The sequence below is a fragment of the Calypte anna genome, chromosome 2, assembly GCF_003957555.1.
Source record: "Calypte anna isolate BGI_N300 chromosome 2, bCalAnn1_v1.p, whole genome shotgun sequence".
Lineage (NCBI taxonomy): Eukaryota > Metazoa > Chordata > Aves > Apodiformes > Trochilidae > Calypte > Calypte anna.
Genome location: NC_044245.1, coordinates 46,277,542 through 46,300,277, shown reverse-complemented (window position 1 = coordinate 46,300,277; position 22,736 = coordinate 46,277,542). Strand labels below are relative to the sequence as shown.

At 39.9% G+C, this 22,736-nt stretch overlaps 1 protein-coding gene across 1 annotated transcript in view; it reads right to left on the bottom strand.

Annotated features, from left to right (window-relative positions):
• The window catches only part of GLI3 (GLI family zinc finger 3), a 208,151-nt gene that overhangs the window by 61,197 nt on the left and 124,218 nt on the right, over positions 1–22,736 (bottom strand). The window contains exons 5-6 of the mRNA XM_008498278.2: positions 7,227–7,432; positions 2,224–2,370 (exon numbers count right to left, since the gene is read on the bottom strand). Coding sequence (XP_008496500.2) covers positions 2,224–2,370; positions 7,227–7,432 — 353 coding nt within the window. The remainder of the gene's footprint in view (positions 1–2,223; positions 2,371–7,226; positions 7,433–22,736) is intronic.

Below are 22,736 nucleotides of genomic sequence, written 5' to 3'. Positions count from 1 at the left end.
TTACAATTAATTTACTGTATACCCATGCAAGTTAAGATAGTTTTAATTAGTTTTTACAATGTAAAAGGGTAAATTCATACTCTATTTAGATAAAAGCAGCTATTGCCTGACTAAACACATTCTCATCAAATACAGAAGGTGAGCTGACTGACCTTACTAGGATTCACTCTTATTTTAATTCTCTATTTACTGTTTTAAAATAACCCATTTGCATAATAGTGTTACACATTTTTTGTCTTCAACTCTGGAAAAATCCCTAATTGAAAAGTCGCTGCTATAATGAATCTCAAATGTATGATCTTGATTTTTAAAAACAAACATGGAACAAATTAAAGAGTGCATTTCAAATATACCATAGCTGAAGCTGGTGACAGCAAATACCCCTAGAGTGTTTAGGTATCTTTTGTAAATGAACTGAAGTTATGGGCAAAAGTAAAAATATTTTCCATTAAGTAAGAAATGGTAACATTCTTAGGATGTAACAGCCATAAATCTATGTAGATTACACCATATACAACCTCTACTAACACATGAAGGTTCTTTGGGTAAATGTCATTATTTGTATAAGTACTGCACTGTCTTCTGGACCTCCTTTGTTTTCTGGCAACCAACTGGATATGCGTATCTATCTTCCTATGGACTAAATGGACCCATTCAATCCAGTCTGCATCCAAATATACAGATTGGTACTGCTACCTACATGCATTTATAACTTCTCTCCCAGAAGGAACAAAAACCATTGAAAGTATAAAATATCCCTGCTCACTGAAGAGGCAGTTGGACTGGGTGACTTTTAAAGAGCTCTTTCAACCCAAACTACTCCATCCTTCTATGGGACTTTGTCCTTGCAATGGGAACATACAAACAGATTTATGTTACCTGAACCATGCATAACAGAGTTTCCATTCTGGAAGATACTATTAATAAGATTCAAATGCATTAGCAGTGTACCTCGACTTTCCCTCTTCTTCTCAAAATCCCAACCAGGAAGTATCATATTCCTAAACTTTCATGCACTGAAGCCTGCACAGTAATTTCTACTTTAAGCCCAGACTAATAGTCCGGGCTTATTATGCTTCTGAAGTGGGTTCAAGTTGTGTCACAAAATAAAACCCCTGTAAAATCACTATCTATGCTACCATTGCAGTGAGACTGGCACCTTAAAAATCCTTCACTATCAAGGTAACAATGGAAATAGCTTCCTGCCCAGTTACACAACTCTGCCATCTTGCCTGATTCTTGTAAAAACTATTGTTCAGTCAAATACTTCACACTCCTAGGCATGTGTTCTGTAAGGGTAGCTAGCTATCTATATTCCCACGTGTTCCAGATTTGAAACTCCCAACTCCCATAGTCCTTGAGATCAGAAGCTATGGCATGCAGCCAGCAGCAGAGAAGAAGAAACTGCATGGTAACAAAGATTTTTAAATGCTGTGGCACAACAAGGGTGTTTCTTGCTATTGTATTGCTCTGTACTACCAAGCAAGAGTCAACAGTCACCACCTTGTCTTGTTACCACCATTTATTTCCCTGTTGGAAGGAACTGCATACATACCCAAAAGCATGTAAGCATCTTATGACCAGAGGTGAGTGCTCTGCATCATCCCTTCTGGCTAATCAAGAGCAGCAAAAGTGAGCAGTTTGGAATGGGGTGCTCTCTTTTCATTCCTCTCCAGAGAGAGACATATTAGAAGTCTGAAAGATGGTTAAGTGGGGAAAGAAGGCTTTTTATATTACGGAAAAAATGTCAGGATCCTTGAGAACTCAGCAAACAGCTTCACTTAAATGTGGTCTCAAATCTGCTGATCCATGATACAAAAAGTGTAAGCATGGCTACCACTGTCTAAAAAGGAGGGGAAGCACGCTCTCCTAATGGCAAACCAGATGTAAACTTTTTAAGAACAGAAAGCTCATCAGGGAAATACCTTAATGATGAAACTGAGTCACTGGTTGTGAATAGGAAAGGACATTCTCAAAAGCACTCAAAGCCCTGCTGAAAATAAAATTTATAACCTGTTTCAGCAGCAGTTCTCTTTGTCTCCCTATTTACTTTCAAAGTTTACTTTCATACTTGGCATAACTCTTGTACATTTGGAAATCAATGCTTTGGAGGCTGTTGCCTCCTAATTCTCTATCTTCATGGAGGCCTTTTGGGACAGACCAGGAGCAACTCACATGGCTCCCTTTGTAGGACTGTCTGTATTTCTAGAAAATGTCACTTACTATCCATGGCATGAAGATATTCCATATGAAGAGCACCAGCTCCTGCAGTGGCAGCTGAAGGAATGATGTCCGTGTATGGGCTGCGCTGGCCTGCCAACAAAGCCATCTGATGATAATATTCAGCTGGACTGACGCCAGCATGTGGAGCTGAAAACACAACATAAAAAGTACCATTAATGACGTAAGATAAACAAAAAGGGAAGTTTTATCACATTGCTGGTTTCTCTGACTATTAAAACAGCTTGTTTATTTTTTTAAGTAATGCAAGGTCTGCAGTATGCCACCACCAGTCAATATATTTCAACCAATGATACTGCAAAGACACCATTCAAAAAAACAGCAAGACATAAAATATTAATGAACACGGTGATCTCATATTTTTATATTTATTATTAAGTGACTCAAAAAGTGACAGGCTGACAGCAATGGAAACTAGTATGATTTATTTAGTGACATAAAAATTCAGCAAAACCTTCCAAGAGCTTTATTCCCATTTACCTCATCCCTGGCCCAAAGGACTCTGTCTCTAAGGTAACAACGTGGCTGAACTTCCATAAGCATTTGAATTTTTGGAGTCTCTGCTTAGAAGACCAGAAGATTTTCACTCACAGTGGCAAGTGGTCTATAAGTTTAGGAGTAAACAAGGACAATGAATATATCCAGGACAAATACCAGTTGTCCATGAACACCATAGGGGCAGCAGGTATTTGGCAGGACTGACTGCATTCAATGAATGTGGCCATCCCATCCTTCAAAGTTCATATACAATTACACTTCACAGCTGAATATGTCTGCAGAGTCAAAAACCACAGTCCAGATAGACTCTGCATCCCATCAGTGTGATTATGACTGATGCAGTCTTCTGATAAGAACTTACATTAGCCTTTTTCTCCTGTAAAAACAACATGCAAGCTTTTTGTTCTCCTGCAGTTTTCAAGCATGCCATCAACTAATGTACAACTCCAGGCAAACACAAAAATAGACATAATTTTAATATCATCTCATCTCAGCAGGCTTCAGATGCTACAGTAAATAGAGGGTGATTTCACGGGCTTGTATGTGAAGTACTCATAAAGTAAGCTGGAATCCATCTCCTTGATCCTGATTCTGACTTGCTATGTGACCTGAGGTGAGCGGACTTCCTCTCTGATCTCTACTTTTCCCACTTGCAAACCAGCTAAAATTTCCTTATACTCTGCTCACCAGAAGATGTTATGTAAGTTTGCCTAAAATATTTCAACAGATTATTTTTATATTCTTTCAAATTATTTAATGAGATTTTTCTTTGATCCCATCAACTGAATCTTGAATGGAAACAATTTTAAGGTGAAATTCTTTGAATTAACAACTTAACCTGAATTTTGTTATTTGCACAGTAGTACTGAAAGGGATAATTTATGTTTACATTAGAGAATGGATCCTAAATGTAAATCTTTGAAGCATTAGAATCAACATTTACATTAAAAGGAGGCAAACATGGCACTAGAGACTGGAGAAAAGATTATTCATCAACAGACTCCAACAATGTATCATGTATCTGTCTTTACTTTTGCTAAAGAAAGTGGAAAAATGTGCTTTTAAAATAACCTATTTCAGGAAAGGTTCAGAAAAAAAAAGGTACATCAAATGGGAACAGGAATGGCATAAGAAATGAGCTGAGATAAATTACAGGTTGCTGGTATTTTTTCCAAATTACAACTTAATCTCTCAATTAAATATAACCAATTTCAGCTACCACCACTTTCTGCAAAATGGCAAGAAAAATATTCAGACCTAATTTAATAAGAGGAGTAACTTACACCTAGTCACTGATTTTAGAAGTTTTACAGTAGTAGGCACCCATCGTATCTTTCCAGACACACTTAAAATACTTCCTGAGCTTTCTGACATAAGTGTCTGGGTTAACTAACAATAACACTGGCTGCAAACTTTAAAATTAACTGCTGCATAAAACGTAGTGAGCACATAATTGCATTACTAAATGTTCCATATGCTGACAAATACTCCGGTGCTCTTTAAAGATAATTTCTTACTACCTTCTTCAAACATAAAAAATTAGCCTATTAAATGATGTATCGCATGAAGGGTAAATGAAGGGTAAAAGGGAAGGCATGCAGCTCTGATTTTTCTGTTTATTCCTGGAGAGCTTCAGCTTTGCCCCTGCTTTTTTTACAAGTGGAGTTATCTGCTTCTTCACTGTGGGCACTCTACTCTACACACACCAACTCACTGCAAACTCCTGCCCTGAAACCTCTGCATTAGAGGATTTTTTGGCCACCCCCAGCCCACTAGTTTTGCTGGGTAAGGTGAAGTGACAAGACAGAAGAAGCTCTACCATTACTGCTGCTGTAGTAGTCATTAATTGCAACTGGAAAGAGTTGTAGTGAACATGAAACCACTCTTCGTTATTTTCCAGATTGTTTTGGCTCCTGGCCATCCCTAGATCTGCAAGTTGACAGACTGAGCCCAATAATACACTGACCTAATTATCCAACTGGCCTGAAGCAATTAGGGTAGAAAAAGAAATCTTGCTGCAGCTTTCAGAAGAACAACAACTTCCAGGTTTTCATAGTTCAAATACTACCTGACTTGAGCCATGGTGCCCACTATGTTATTAGTGCATTATCTGCATTATCTGCATTCTAGTAGTGGCCAAGCCATGACTTATGACTACCTGATCCCAGGAACCTACACCTGAAAAAAGCATTTCCTTGTACACCTGACTGATCACAGAACAAACTATGGATTCCAGAGAACAAATTTAACAGCTTTTCAATAAGCATGTTGTTTTACTGAAGTATCTTCAGTGCCTCAATCAAGTTACTGTATTTTCACGAGGTGCTGCACAACACCTGAGCTGCAGTTACTGACCAAAACTGAGTTGGGAAGCTAAAGGAAACATGAAGTAATGTGTATTTGTTTAAAACTCAAAGAAAGAAGCTTAAGCTAGTAAGTTTAGCTTGTACTTATGAAAGGCTAGGGTTGTGTATACAGTCAGTGATCAAAGCTCAGGGGATGATCGTTAAGCCAGAGCATGCTCAGCTGTGTTGTTCACATTTGTGTGTCTCGTGCCATCTGAAAGCCCATGGTTATCTTACATACCTACATGAGGATGGCAGGTATCAGAGAGGCCTTAAGAGGAGAAAACTGCCTTTCTAGGGTAGCAGCTGGCGTTTAGGCAAGGCATTTCACAGACTTGAACTGACACTAAACACTTATGTTACAGACAGATGAAACTTAGAACCTTTGTAGTTAAGACAGAGCTCCAGACACACCTGGTAATATCCAAGTGTCTATATTTGGGAAACTGAAACTATATTCTACCTTGAAACATACTAGAGTTTCAGAGAGATCACCACTGCCTTGCTAAATACAGTAAAGAACATCCAGGAGATCTCTGTCTTCCTGTAGTGTCAGCTGGGTGATGGGTCAGACACCCCAGTGTATCTCAGAGGGCACTATGTGCCTACATCTATATAAGTGAATTCAATGTTGTGCACCTGAGACAAAGAACATACATAGCTTAATGTCATATGATTGTGTGATATGTGGTTTCCTTCCCTTTCTTTGTATGTTTAAGGGAAGCATAGCTTAAGTATAAATTAAATTCTACAGGAATGTGATCTGAAGATCACTGAAAGGAAGACAGTTAAGTGTTCTGCTCATTAGCTTTTTGTGAAGAGATCAAATATACATTGCAAGACTTCTCCCAATTTATGCCATTACATTATATCTCTATCATGTTATATAAAAAGTGCCAAAGCTCCCTGAATCAAAACATATATTTATGAGCATTCAAATTTTTCTTTCAAAACACTGTTTAAAATACTTTGGCTAAATAGAGTAAAATTAGCAAGGATTCATACAACATCCAAAGTGCTGCTAGGAAAGACCTATGTGCATGCCATGTACCCTGACTGACAATAGGTCATTAAAATTTATTCTCATAAGAATATGTGCCCATAACTAATGGATTAACTGTAAAGGTATATGTTCTTATAAGCGAGGATTAATTAGTTATCCATTTCGATTGGGTGCACCGCTCATTTTTCATATTCAGCTAAAAGCAGTTTAACTCTGGTAAGTTTCTGCATACACTGGGAAGATATTTCTCAGAGTCAAAAATAATAGTTTATTATCTTCACTACATATTTGTTTCAGTGTGATAAATTCTAGCTCTCTTCAGCAGCCGCTACAAGTTTGAGATGTCAAACTGCTTACTTGATTATTGAAAAAATCTACTGCTAACAAGACTAAATCTTTTTGCAACTCTATTCATTCCCCATTTTTGAAAAATTCCTATTTAAATAAACAGGAAATGTGCCAGAGTAATGACTAGAGTCATTGTAGGAGCTACTTCAACCCAAATAACCTGGAAGTTAATAGTCATAGTCACATCAAGACCTAAAGCATCAATATTTCAAGAATACTGCCCACCATTAAAGGGGCTCGTCCTGATCATGAGCAACTTCTTCTACATCAGCATCACTTCATTTGTCTGTATCATTGGCTAGGGTAAACTGAAATAATTCCATGTATCTTTAAAAGAACTATTAACTAAATGTAACAAGTCAATGTACACTTTACATGATTGAAAATCACTATTTTAATCAACAAGCCTTTTGCACTTGAAGAACTCCATGGCTATACACTGATGTAGACTCACAAAGAATCTGACTTGATCCAGTGCAGATACAATGGATTTCTTGGGAAATCAGAATCACACCATGGGTCAGTTCCACAAAAAAAAGATACCACAAGACATATGCAACACCCTTCCAGTTTAAATTTTGAATGAGGCAGGGCTCTTCCCTCAAGTTTCAACATCTGAGTTGTACAAATGAGCCGTGATCGGCTGATGAAGTATTGAAACATTTATGACATAATGAATATGTCTGACAAACCTGCTGAAGCTACTTTGAAGAAGGGGGGAAAATGCTGACAAGATTAATATAACTTAAGTTGCTGCAATGACAGAAAACAGGAAGCCTGTCTTAACCCACCGTCTGTTGGGCTGAGTCCACGAGCTGCTGAGATCATGGAGAGGGACGGGCTGCTGTGCAGGGACCTGATGTAGTCCATATAGGGATTAATATATGGGTGAGGGGTGCTGAAGGGAGACTCCGATGCTGCGGCCGGGTTTCGATGTGGGGAAATTCTAAGGAATGGAAGCTCTGAGTATGTCGGGCTACTAGATAAGGCAGAAGGCCTGGAAGAAAAAGAAAGAAAACCAAACAAAAAACAGCTAGGTTATCTACATGATAAAGAAAAAATACTGTAATGCAACACAATCATTTCTCGAAGAATAAAAACTATGCTGGATATATAATAATTTCCACTAAAGTCAACTGCCTGGAAAGAAAAAGAATAGGAAATTAATTTTTCTCTGTACCCATTATTAGAAACATTTCTCTGACCAATTTTAACATGAGTTCATATTTGGTTTAATCATTACATCCCTCAATACCCTTTCCCCATGGAGTTCAGCAGAAAATCAGTTTAGTGTGAAATATGCACCCTGTATACCACATATTGATTCCTGCCACAATACGGAATACTTAGATGCTGAATCACTTGCATCTTCAAAACCACATGGTTATGGGAAAAAGAGTTTTCAGAGCTACACTGGTGCTCACTCACTTTATTTGCTAGCTTGCTCTTCCTGAAAGTGTAAGACTGCGCATTTTTACAGCAGTCATTTCAGAAGAAGCAAACTTTGTAAGCCATTAAGATAGCTGGATCCTTTGGAGCATTTTTTTGTTCTTGATGTCCCTTCCCATGAAAGATGAAGGAAACTTGATGGCAAAGAAAGACTACTGCTGATGTTTGCTTTTAGCATGACACCACAGACCAATGCCTCCAACAAGACTACATTCATTAACTACCTAATTCTTGCAAAGGGAGAGCTGGGGTGACTTCTCAGGCTGTGTGTAGAAAGCTGTGATGAAGCATGGCTGAAAGCTGAGTTCACAGCTGAGAAAAGATAAATAACCTGCTGTAACCCTTCCCATCAACCCACCGTGTCAATATGACAGCATCCAGGCTCTGTGTGGAGACGCTACTCTTACAGCATCCCATCTCTGAAGGCACTGGAAAAAGGCCGAATTTCATCTGAAGGGGCTGGAGTGCCTGCCCTCACCAGCCTGCTCTTTTGCAAAAGACAATGATTAAGCCTGTCATGCATTTGCTGTTGTCCAACTGGTTGACCTGAACTAAATGCCTTTTTGTCCCTCTTTTCCCAATTAATTTAGCCTATATACAGCACAGACACAGGCAGCAACTGTGAGAGCAATGAGGGCAGCCTTTTCCTTTGATTCTTCTGGCTTACAAAGAGTAATAAAACAAGAAAGTTTTTTTTTCCTCTAACATACACATACCCTGATCAACTGAGTTAGTTGTCATCACCTAAAAGGCCAACAAAACATAATCTTACACTGGGCAATTCTGCCCTGATCAGCTCAGAAATGCTAGTGTACAAGTGAGACGAAGATCAAAGTTACACATTCCTAACACAATGCCAACTTCCCTGCCATAAAATTCATGAGGGCTCGTAAAATCTGAAGAATAAAGATTTTTCCTGTTGTGCTTTTCTACCTTATCCCCTTCCCTTCTCTTCCCTTCCCTTGCCATTTGACTTTTTTGTGTTTCTTGCCCTCCTGCAGCTTTCTGCAAGATATGAAATCCCATATGAAATTATCTCCTAGCTCCAGAGTTCATTAGAGAGCTGAACTCATGAGCCAGCAGCAGGTACCAGTAGGGCAATCACTCCTTTGGCACCTGAGCAAGCGGCCCCACACAACGCCCGGCCACTTACTGGTATGCCTTTACTGTGTTTAAAATGTACAGAGAGCCTGAAACCAAAAGCTATTTTCCACTGCTGTGCAAAACAGGCATCTCCTTGCCTCAGAGCACTTTTTCTCTGCATGCTTTTGAAGCACCTTTGTTTTACGGTGGAAGTGCAGCTTTAATCTTGTTGGTACTGTGAAACTCAACCAGGCATGAAGCATTTGCTGTCTCGCAGTTCCCTGTCAGGCAGAGTGTGGAAGGCAGGAGCCTTAAAACTCATGGTGATGTAGGAAACAAAAAAGCCACAGCTGGATATCACATTACAGAGTGAATTTCCCATCCTGGCAGTGACAAAAATACATTAATGCAGCAAATTTAATACAAGAGTAACAAAGAAACTAAGTTACAAGTAATATTTTTCTAATGTCATTTCAATTCAGAGTTAGAATACCGAAGAGTACACAGGCAAGCAGGAACCCTGACCTTATCTGGTGCACATCGAACAGAAAACTGCTTAAAAGCTTTTGCAAAGAAGGCTGAAAGTCTGTATCAGCCTCAATGATAGGCTCTCCAGCTGGCCAACAGCCAAATGTTGCTGCAGGAGAAAGATTATGAGCCAGGCTGTCATGTTCTCCTCCAGATCCAATGGGAGCCATTCAAGGACACTGGGACTCAACCATTTCTCCTCCTCCTCAGCCCTGCCTCTTCCTCTCACTTCCAGCCTCTTCTTTTATCACTCCTCTGTGCTTCCAGACCCTCCTTTCCCATTTTCCCTTCTGCCTCCATCAGCTCTCAGCTCTCACTGTTGGCGCTCTCGTGATTTATTCCAAAAACATCACATTCTTCCCTTCCTTTCCCTCCATGATTGAACTTCGCTATTAACATCTTCCAAAAGTATAGTTTAAGTCCATCTTTCAAACTAAAATTTGACTTCTACAAGTGTGTTTGCTGCAGCAAAACACACTATTAGCTGTTGCTTTGCAACTTCTTTGCTTACCGAAAAAGAATTACTTTTGTCCTGTAAAACAGCAACCAGTACAGCCCAGGAGTGGTTGTGCAGACACTCAGTGACAAGCAAATAAAATCCTCAGGTGGTGGAAGGCAAGTCCACCCCCACCATTTTTACTTCACAGGTACTTTGTCCCCTAGCCTTAGCAAATGGTGCTCTGCTTTCGGTCTGAGGCTACTCTGTGGGATGAAACGAGGCATCAGCATGAAAAATGGCAGCAATACTTTCAGTGATACAGCTTGAAACTTTATGCCTCAGCTTAAACCATGAGAAAGAAGACAGAACTTGCTCTGCATCCTCTTCTACATGGGAGTTTTCCTTTTCAATGACATATGTGGAGCACTAAGGTTCTCTTCAGAGACAGGAGGCAAAGCACATGCATGCTCTTTTCCGAATTGGGACCTTTGTGTCTGGTCCCAGAGATCCTGCAAATTAAATTCAGATTTAATACAAATCCTGTCATGCTTTCAATGTTAATTTGAAGCTGGAGGTCTTCAGTTTGGGGAGTAAAAGAGATCCAATGGCTGTGTTTTATCACTGCAATTTTTATCCTGGTACATTAGGGCAATTTTACTGATTTCTCAGCAACCTCAATTAAATCTGCAGCCAGACACAAAAGAGAAGCAGCAGAGAATGGTGCTGGCTGTGAAGGCACCTCCTCCTCGCTGTCCAGGCTGCCTTCCTGCTCACCACTGAAACACCATGACTGCCACAAAGCTTTCACATCTAAAGACACAAGTCTTCCTGCCCCTCACCCATCTGCAGCCTGACAACCTCTCTCTGTCCTGACTCCGATGCTCTGGAGAATCTCAACTACTCAGCAGAAGAATGGCACACATGTGCCAAGGCAGTGAGATCAGTGTAAGGACAAGCAGGTGTATTTTTTCCTGCAAGTCATAACACTTATTTGACAAGTGTTGCAGAGGTGCCTGCACAGTCTTAAAAGCTTATGTAGTCACACCAGTTCAGCAGCTCTGAGTAACATCAGAGGTATGGCAAATTACAAAACATACAAAACTATTTTTTTTTTTAATGCTTTTTTCTGACCACTGCTGAACCACAGGTTAGCTCTATGTAACATTTCAGTTATTACTCAGAAATGTCATGTCACTTTGTTTTGTTGCTTATAGCTGCAACAGATGAACTCCGTACAAGAAGGCTGACCAGCGGGTAGTTTGTATTTTAGCTACCACAAGAACTGAACACAGTGCAAGCTCATGCAGCCTTGTTTTTAACTGAGGAAGGAAGATCATGGAAATCAGAGTTGATGCAGCAAGTATGAGCAAGTTACACATATTTCAAAATGCTGTGCATGCACAGATCATTGCCAAGTATTGTCTTGAAAGGATCACACGTTTTTTCCATCAGCAGAGAGAAAGGGGCAGGGGTGCTCATACCATATACTTAGGTTGGGTTTTGTACCTAAGTATTAGCCAGTTCTACAGTGAAGAAGATCAAGTGGAAATCTCTTCCGTTTCTCTCTCTTCCTTGGGTAGTAATTGAGTGGCTACCTCATGAAGGTGAAATACTGCTGTCTGGCTATGACTAGAGGTGAAAATCCCCAGGTAGATAAGGAAGCACAGAGCTGGCTGTCTCGCCTTCAACCACCCTCTCTTCTCAATGCTATACTAACAGGGCTAGAAAGCACAATTTCCAGTCTCTGCCCAAGCTCCTGATGTGCTAGGGTGAGGTGTGATGAGAGACAGATTAAACTCCACATATTACGCTAGAGATGCACAAAATATTCCTTACCTTACTTCATTTTTCCCTTCTAAGTTGTGTCTTTTCTCCCACCTATTTTCCTGAACTGCTCCTGTGCCACAAGGCAGAAAGAAACAGGTGGGATTACACAAGTTCCTTGAATTCCATAAATGCAAAAGACTACTGTATTTGGTGACTTTTGAGCCTCTTTATATGAAGACGGATGAAAATATTAATGTGTTCTTATTTAAAAGCTAACAGACCTGTAAGTGTTCAGTAACAAAACAGGAACACTGAACTCCACTTTCCCATTCTCCTTTTTTCACTCCATTCACAACTGTCTTACCATACATGTACACCTAGTGAAAAAACAGGCAGAGAACCAGCCCAAAGTACCAAGAAACCACCTTACACAGATTTACGCTTGTAGCTGAGACAGGGTGGTGAACCCAGGAATTGAAAAGGAGGAAGGTAAGAAAAGAGACAGAATCCAAGGTGCTGGGCAGCAGCAAGGGAGAGATGCTGTCAAAGGGAAGGCAAGCCAGGAGTCAAGGTTAACTCCATCACAGGCAGTGCACTCTATGCCACCAGATCTGAGCTGTGTGACCAGGACCAGGTACTGGTAAAAGGTCCATCAGCACTCTGAGACAAAGGCAAAGTGACAAACCGGGTCTGGGGATGAGGGGAAAGAAGTCTAAAGTAGAAAGAGTTAGGTCCAAAGACAACACAAGAGACAAGCTGCATCATGACTTTGAGGGATCCATTTAGGAGAACATCTACCTACCACGCATATCCCAAGATCAAGCAAGAGCAGGACAAGAGATGGGTGCTGCCCACAACACAGCTTAGGTGGGGATTAAAGGCCCTGGGTTGAGCTTAAAGGGTGCTCCTGGGTGTTTGGGATGTGGATGGAGGTCCTAAGTGAGGATGTGCAAGGCAATTTTAGCCTATTATTTAGCCTCAGAGTCAGGTTTCTTTGGAGTCCCCTGAACTGCCTTGTGACATGGCAGAATACTAATCCAGCACACACTGTCACTGTTCTTGCGTCACTTGCAACAGTGAAAAGTACAGAAGGCCCTGGGGTTTACTGCAACCCCCATACTTGTCAGAGAGTGCTCTTCAATAGCATTATTTTCTGGTAGCAGATGTAAAGCCACTTAGGACAGCCACAAAGGTCCGTGTCACAGGAAAATACGGGTGAAAACTTTGAGATTGGTTCAGCATTGGAGAACTGACCTGTCACAAATGATTTCCAAATAGCTTTAAGCTGCACTTGGGCAAAAGCCTCTTCTAAGCCCAATCTATTGCAAAAAAAAAAAAAAAAAAAAAAAAAAAAAAACCATAGGTATCTAAGTTTTTCTTGATTTTTAACGAAACTATAACCCCAGGACTGGAAATTTTAATGCCAAGTTTTTGTCCTGATAAATTTTTAAAAGGTTCTTTTATGAATCTGTTGAAAAATAAATTTATATTGAAAACAGCAAGTGATCCTTAACTATAACATTGTAAATATGACACTGAGCTGAGGTTACAGATGGAACAATAATCTATCTCACAGAACAAAGCTTGTCAACGAAGTAGGATGAAATATTGTAACATAACCTAATTTATTATTGCCTTTTCATCCATCTTGTTATATTATGAAAGTGTCAAAGTTCAAACCTCGATATTTAATCATTTAACAGTACGTTATTCAATGCTGGAGCAAGCACTGATGGTACAATGCTCATACCTATGACATCCACAGTTTCTCTGATACCTGTTCAATTCAGCCCTTCCTAGAGAACTGCAAAATGTTACCCTCTATTAAACTGCCTATGATACCATTCTTTCTTCTTTTTCATATCAATCATATGATGGCTGCTCCCAAAACATAAACACTTTTATTTCCAGTAGGTCCTGGAAGATGACCAAACAATAAGGAGTTTCTTGTTATATAGTGACTCCTATTTTAAAGCACATGGCCCAATTCTTTTCGTTATTCTCCCATGTTTAATTAGTATTGTCTGCTTAATGGCATAGCTGCTCGGACAGACTTACCCTTTGATACCAACAGTCAACAAATGGTTAATGAAAGTTTTTTATAATTAAAAAAGCTGAGCTTTAAGAAAGTAAGGCTTTATCCTGCTACAAGTACATAAGTGTTGTAGGTGCTTGATAAATCAAGCTCAGGCAGCTAACTATACATCTAAATGATTACGAGCCAAACAACCATCCTGGCTTCTCTCAAAATCTTTAGTTGCTGTTGTAGGATTCCACTGTATATAAACTGCAATTGATGGGAAATTGCCCACTGATTTAATTGATAAAATCCTTAATTGATTATGAACATGATTTTCATATGCACAAAGTGCTGACCCGGTTCTGCTCTTCCTTGGAGCCACCAGTAAAGCTTTCATTAACTTCAACGCAAGGAGAGTAAGGCCAGAATTTTTTAAAAATGCAATTCCACAACCCCTTTCCCTTTGCACTTCTAATTGAATTTGTAAAAAATCAGAACCATAAATATATAGTATGGGAAATCAGTCATATCATATTTTAGTATTTTTCTTTTCTTCAAAAAGGCAGTCTGTTCCTCTAAAAACACTCACTGCCTCAAAGCTGCTCTATTGCATTCTTGGACTTAGGAAAACTAAGCAAATTAATATGAACATGCAAAGACTCAGAGTAAATTGAATATGCAGTTATGTCAGAGCATACTTCATGTAAAAGAGCTCAAGTGCTCAGCAGGTAAGAGCTGTTAACTGTATTTTTTTAGTGGTGAAAATGAGAAAGAGGGGAAAAAAATAACATGTCCAAGTCCTGTATATGAAAAAGGACCTTGATTTCTTATACTCTTTGCTGTGTTCCAACAACTAGTGAATATTTTTCTCACTCTGCCTCCAAAATTCACACTGGGACCATTGCCAGCATGGGGAAGTAAGTCACAGAACTGGATGTGGTAGCAACCTTTCATTCTGTAGATATGTATACAAATAAATCATTAATGGGTCAGTGCCTATATAGTGCACACATAAGAGGAGCGAGATCAGGATTTAAGGTACACAGGCTCTGGCTTGGTTTCCATCACTTATCTGTTGTGCCACTTCGGATAAATTTGTTGACTTCCTAATCTGCTGCTTCCCCATCTGTAAAACTGTGGTGAAGCACTCAAAGTGTTTGGTATCTACAGTGGAAAGGTCACACCAAGAGTGACTGTGTTTTAACATTTTCTCACTGAGGCAAGGACAATATCTTATTCAATGTGTGCAGTTTCAGAATGTGAATTCCTAAAATAGATGAATAACATCGCTTTGAGTTAAAAAAAATGTTTATCCCTCACAAAGTTAAAAGATATTGTTGTAAAAACAACAACAACAAACACACAAATGACTGCGCAGAGATGTTCATGGTGCTGGAAATCATGCATGACAATTAGCTGATGACCCACAGCAAAAGAATATTACTCTGGTTCCCCTTTCTTTCTTTGAAGTGTTAACACTATGTAGTTACAGTTAAAAATTGGCTACATTAATCAAGGCACTAAATCCTTAGTCAGTGACTGTATCCCCATCTTTCAACTGACAGACTGCCGGAACGCAGATCCAGCTTTTTCACATACACCCTCTGCTACTTGTAATATTTCATAAATAACACAACCATCACCTTGTGGATTCCCTCCAGAAGAGTTTATGCTATAAAAAACAATTAATATTGATTCAATTATTTAACTTTTGTTTACAGAAAGTCAACTGTAGCACTGATGACCTTCAGTTCACAGTTACACACCTGTATTGACTACAGTGGGTAACTGCTGCTTCAGATACCACCAAGTCAAGGTATATTCATTTCAATATGTGAATCTTGACTTGATGTCTTGACATGCATTTCTTAAATGTGTATGCAGATACAGTTTTGACAGATGTTTCTTTCTTCTTTATGGAAAATGCAAATAAAACCATGTTCTGTCTGCCACTATTTCTTCTAGTGATACTGAGGTTTGGTTCTCCACCTCACACAATGGTAAACTCCACACAACAACCTGCCTCTCCTTTTCCTTCCATCCTGCCACCAACTGCTGTGACTGTCTTCCAACACTCCTCTGAAACACTGACCACATAGACTTTTGCATACAGAGTCCCAGCTTGCCTCTCCTCCCTCCAAATCCTTCTCAGGACAGCTGCAAAGAAATCATTGACTAGGGGAGGATTACATGGATTTACTCGGCAATTTCTTTGCTTGTACAAACAAAGGGTGCAAACATTAAAAAATGTGACCAACTCTAACTACTCCAAATGCCACTTGCCTTTTCGGCTTCCAGAGGACATCATCTTGCAAATTTTGTGGCAGCTGTGTAAGCTTTTACTGCCTGTAACTACCCAGCTGGTGCCCCTCCCTCCCAGCACAGGCAATACATCTCTGCCTCTGACCACTTCAATGCCTGGCTTCACAGTGAGTCAGAGAGAAGTTGCCAGACTGTAAATGGGGCAAAGACACACTGTCTGACCTTGCTGAGGGACAAGGGATAATCTTCAGGGTGAAGAAACCAGCTGGGGCTGGTAACCCCTGAGGCCATCAGGGCAGACTCACCAGAGTTCCTTTGCCAAAGCGGTTTGACTGTGAGTTCTTCCTGGCAGGGCTCCTCGTATTTGCACAACACTCGTAAGAGCTCTGATCCTGTACAGAGCTGTTGGACATTGCAGCAAAGTAAGCAAAAACCAAAAGTAATGCTAACAAGATACACTGTGATTTATATCACTTCCTTCTGCTAGAGCCCTCACTAAGACATTGCTTTGCTTTGCCCAGTTCACACCGACTTCTGTGAACCATAAGTAGGGTAAGACCTTATACCTACAGAGCACAACCCTATTTCAGTGTTCATAAAATTTTTTCTCCCCTGTCTTCAGCTGGTTCCAAATCTTTTTGCCTTGTGGTCAGTCATATATCAAGAATAATGTATCAATGCCACATTTGATGCAAAACTCATCACCACAAATAAAAAGCAGATGCATAGGACAAGCAACTGTTATTTGTGTAAGCCTTGGAAAAGTGTTGCTATACATTAGAGAGACTGCCATGGACTTCCACATTCCCTCTTTCAACCGTACTGTAGCAGTAGGAAAACCTAAAAGGTCTAGAGCATACTGATAATCTGTTGTTATTAATAACAGACTGGGAAGTGAAATTACCAATTGCATTCCTACGAAAAACTTCCCTGCTCTGCAATCCTCTTTTGATGCTCTAGAGGTGGTCTCATTTGCTATTCAAATTTTAGCCTCCTCTCAGTTACAGGCAGGGCTGGCTATCTCTTGAAGTGTTTAACCACAGTGGCACCATCATATGTATATGTGGGCATATATAAATCCTGATGGCATTCATGTACTCCTTTCTTCCTTCCCTTTCCCCTTCCTCTCCTCCTGCAGAAGAGTGGGTCAAAGGAGTGTCAGAAGCTTTCTCACACTTAATGCTGTTAAGTCAGCTAATTGAATAAACATTTGTTTAACATTTGCTCCTATTTCACTAATGCACTGAGAGAATGAGAAGAATTTTATTCCCCTTCTCCCCCATCCTCCCCCCCCCCTCAGGAGTGCCACTAGCTGTTATCGCAGTGACTAATGTGCTGTATGTGGCCATTATAGTCTTCAACTCTGAAATTACACCCAGGATGAACGATAGGCTCTGCCTGTATGCTGATTGGAGTTGGATGATGATTGATTAGAAGAAAGTCAGACTACATAGCCATGCAAAAAGAACTGCACTAAGCCACAAGCTTAAACTCTAAAGAGCATTTCACCAGTGGCTTCAGAGCTATTAGATGTTTTCACGTGAGCAACATTTCTCACATCCAGTTTGCGCATTTTATCTTTATTCTTTCAAATCCTGAAATTGCTTGGATAAGAGGGTTTTATATATATATTTATACACATTTCTAAGAGTAGCCTGAACTTTTAGGGGAAATTGAAGAGGCTTTGTGTCAAGTACAGCTAAATCCAGCCTTTCTATATCAAACCCCTGCTAGAAAATTACTGTGCAGATGATAAGGCTGAAAGATATAATAAAAAGTGACTCTACTCAATTTACACTGCAATATTGGTATGACTGAATATTTTTCATTCAGGTGACTGATAAAATCACTAAACTGTATTGCAGATAAATAAAGGAGGCTTCTGTCAAGAATAAACACCATTAATCATGAAGTCTCACCCTCTGAGTGGCTGTGCTATGCAACTGCACAAACGCACCATCACAAGTGGCATGTGACCCAAGGCTTCCTTTCTTCCCCTGGCTCCCTGGTGACGCTGTCTCCTTAGAAAACTTTTTTTTTTTTTTCAAACTGCCTTTACAATACTTGGAAGCCCTGTGATATCTTTTCCATTCAAGTTTATGTGCGAGTGCGATTGCAACTGAAATCTAAATTTTGATATCTAAATTCAATGATACATTCAGCTAAAAATTGATCTCACGAGACAAAGTGAACCAATGCAGACTGTGTCCACATTGCTGTTAATGCAGCATTGCAGTGAGACATCTGCATTTAAACTGGTTAGGATGAGATCTTTGTAATTCTAAAGCTCAGCTCCTCCAAGCCCTCTTCCCTTTTTCTCCCCAAACCACATTTTCCTATTGGTTTTACTACTTAGACTCGCTTTTTGAAATGTGTATCTTTGAACATACAAGCATGTAGTTTCTCAGCATCACAAATCTACCTGGGCAGAATTGATGGGTCTCCTTTTAAAAGCAACTTAAATGCCAAAACTGGACATGTGCTTAAAGAAACTGCTATCCAGCAAAAGCACAGTCATAGAAAAAGAAAACCAGACAACTTAGGTAACCTTTTTGTAACCTGTTTTAGAGCAAGTGATGATTCAATAGTGGCCATGTTATTAAGCTGGAATGAAGCAGTGCCCTACACACTAATGAGGTTAAAAAATGTAGTTAGGTCTTCACGTTAAAGGCACTTAGCAAGCAGTTTGCTTGGCATAGACCAACTGTGTGTTGGAGCAGAGGACTAATCACACAGGCAGGAATCAAATCGACTGGAAGAATTAGGAGACTTGCGGCCCCGAGGAATGTAATTCATGCAGAAAAGCAGTTGTCAGAGCGAGGCCAGGGAACTGTGTGGGAAGAAAGCAAAATAAACAGCTCAACAAAGAAAACAAAGACACTCAAATGGTGGCTTTTCTAATGCTTGAGTACACTGAAACTTCAGTGGGTGCATATGACAAAAACTTCATCAAAGATGGCCTCTATACAAGCTGTGCACCAGTGAATGGTGCCCTGGTTCAAAAACGCTCAGAAAATCCCTGAAGGTCTTTAAAAACCCCTGAAGTCATTACACATAACAGAAAGTGCACATACATAGGTGTATGCAGGACAGAGAGATGAGAAAAAAACATCCAAATGGTAGAAAGCTAGGAGAGTTGAAATGATTTCTGCTGATTCCTCTCTCTACCATTCACAGCTCGGAAAAGAGGACGCAGCCTGCATGCAGAGAGCTCCTGCCTGTGGGCAGCAATGCTCTGGGTGTAAAACCGACTTTGCTCATGGGGATCCACTCCCACAGCACGAGGAGTAGATTATTGCTTCCACCAGAGGGGTTATCTGACCAGAAAGAAGAGTTTGATGCTGGTCCTAAATCTCAAGAAAACTCACGTGGTACTCATGGAAGTTTGTTTGGGTTTTTTTGTGATCGGTATGACCTGTGACAATAAAATCGAATTCTGAAATCAACTGAAATACAAACTTCACAGTTACTCCATTCTCTCTCTCAAAAAACAATCCAATAGTATTTTTAACTAATGACTTTTTATTCTCTTAATTTAGTGCTTTTATATTTATAGAGATTGAAGCTTTTAGCACTCTTAGTACTTACGTACTTCTCTCCCCATTTTATTCATTCACTGATGATTTTTCCAAGCCCTTTCTACCTTGCACTGGAGAGCCATGCTCACTATTTCAGCAAACTTCAGCTTCTCTTCTTCCCTTAACTACTACTTCTCACTAAGGCAGGTGTTTTGTCTTCTGGCAAAGCACCAGAAAAGCCTCTCACAATACCTCAAATGATCACTCTCCTCAGTGTCTGTTTCTGATGCCAAGAAACACTCTTCTTCCGAATTCAAAACCAAAGCAAAACAGCTTTCATTTCCAGTGCCTACTGGAAGGAACATCCACAGTAACATGAATCTGAGATTTGGGAGAAGAAAAAAAAGCTTTTCTTCAGTTCCATCTTTATATGGCTAAAATAAGATCTTAACTGTTAAAAAAACCAAAAACAACAAGTTGGCAATAACAAATTGCACTTGCTACCTAAATACATTTGTGAGGGGAACATTTGACTAAAATTCTAACTTTAAAGGACTACAAGACTGACAGAAACAGTGATGTGAAGGTTCAGCATTAATCATTTCTGTTAAGGTATGACTGGATTTGCTTCACATCTCTGTATCAACATTACCAGACAGCCCAAAATTGATATTCACAAGGATTAGTGACTTTTACTGAACAGACAGAGTAGCAGCTACAATTTCTGACCTAACACTACCACCCACAGCAGAAAAAAAAATAATTATATAGATAAACAGAAATTTCTGTGTAAAATTTTATGTATGTATTTTTCTGTACAAAATACACAAACTTTTTTCTTAAATGCTTCCTTCCCACCATACTTCCCCTCCTCCCAGAAAAATTCATGATTTGGGGAGGAGAAACCATTTCAAGAGTGCAGCTGAGCGACAGTACCAGATGTATGGTACACTTGTATGCTGTAAGGACTGTGAGTCAAGAAGTGACCCTATGAAAACAAAACACCTACCAAGCTTCTCCCATCCCCCAAACATGACCCCAAATAGCAGGAGAGCTACAGATCAGCACCAGCATCCACGAGGGCCATAAGATTCACAAGTATATGAAGCACCAAGATATATCAAGGTTGAATGCTGCCAAGTTAAGACAGTGACTGCGAACAGTCACCTCTCTCATTTTCTTTGCTAGTATCAAAGGTCCAGGTGTGAGAAGTGGCTGAGGTGCAACCAAATCAGAGTTGGAGAACTCCTAGTTCTCATGATGGACAAAGAGGTTTGTCTCAGCCAGGCCAGATCCTTTATTTCATCTCGTAGGCACTGAAAGCCATTGCAGTGCTACGCAATTTACACTGCAAGTGAGTTATCACAAATGGCAAATATGTAACAGCTGGAACACCTGCCCCATCAGAGATAAAGGCTTCACTCTTCTGTTCCTGCTGTATTTGTGAGCAAAACAAAAACTATTTATTGGGCAAAGATGTAGCTTTGAAGAACCTTAAGAATCAGAAATGGGTGGGGACTCCACTTCTCATGTGACTGTAGACAGAAATATGTGAAATGGAAGCGTTAAGCATAAATCAAATGAATGTTGTAACTGCACATTTTTTAGATAAGAAGTAAATTCTTTCAGGTAAATGTATTATCTACATGGAAGCTGTATTAGTTCCCTAAGCAGAGTAGGTAACTAAGCGTGCAGATGAAAACCTGGAGGGGAACAAACTGGCTACCTTGGTACACACCTGCTCTAGCAGGATGACCTACACATTTGCTTCCTCAGCACCCCTGCAATTCAGTCTCATCACAGGAGGAGAAAACACAGTTCCCAGAAAAGGTGTCAGGATGGAAGCCCAGTGAGGGAAGGAACCAGTAGAGCAAACCAAGAGAGAGTCAGCTATGTAAGCTGTCCTGGTACTGTCTTGATGATGTACGCTGATAGTGATATTCCTGGGTGAAGCAGCGAACACCTGATTGCCCCTGGTCATTCAGCCCCTGCCCTCCCCGCCAAATCTGTCTACAATGTTGTTAAATGGGGCTATTTGCGTTGGTGGCCTCTAGAAACTGGACTAGACTATCAATCTTTTCTTCCACAGGCCAGGGGAAAAGACATGATAAATCTAGGCTGAATTTCAACAGGAGATATGGGATTGAAAGATGTGTATCTTTAAAGAGATAGCCCCTTAAATCTGATATGTTTAGAAATCCTCCCTTGTGCGAAATACTCCCTAATTTTCTGTTGATCCTTAATGCTGATGGTCACAGCACCTCATAAATAATGCTTTCATGAAGATAATAGGTCAGTTCATTCCTTCAGAAGCTTTGTACTCCTGGCTCATGGGCTTCAGGATGCTTTCCCTCTGTGTATATTCAGTGCTGGAAAGGACTAGGCGATACATTCTTCCCTGGTCTTCAATAGCAACTTCATAGGGCCCAGCTTAAGTGAAAAGCTTCTTCCAAAATAAGGTCCCAAGTCCTTTGCTCACCATGTAAAGCATTCTAAGAGCAAAAATCAAACAGTGTAACCTTTTTCTTTAAATAATTTTCTCTATTAATCGATAACATCAGTCACAAATGTTGGCCCAGCCTACCCTGAGGCACACAGATAAAACATCCATTGAGCACATTCGTCTGGGTGGAATTAGGTTCTTGTCTTTTTTTATATAAACTAGAAGATACGCATGGAACAGCTAGCTAAGTCTCCTACGGCTCAGAAAGACAGCTGACACCAGCTTGAGAGCCTGCTTTTTGTTACAAATATGCAAACAAATATAGACATAGCTAAAAAATATAGTGAGTTGAGTGACAAAAAGGGAAACAAAGTGTTATTTAACTTCTGGTTTTTCTTCCTTTGCATGAAAAAGTCTGAACTAAATTCAATCCATACTCCAAGATTGTAAGACATGATGTCTTTGTTGGAGGAGGAGAGGGTCTAGTCAGAGAAAGATCGCATTAGGGTATGATGGAGATACTCTGTGCTCCTACACTTACAGATGTACTCACTGCTCACATACTAGTTTATATCTATTCTCACTTTAGGGACTTGCAATTCACAACTCAGAAATCTCACCAGTAGACTTTGAAAAAAAAAGAAAAAGAAAAAAAACAAAAACCAAAAAACCAAACAAAAAACACAAACAAAAAAAACCAAAAAAAAAAAAAAACCAAGGAAAAAAGAGAGAGGGAAAGAAAGAATGCAAAGACTGTAACATTTCGGTACTCTTTGAAGCAAGATTTAACAT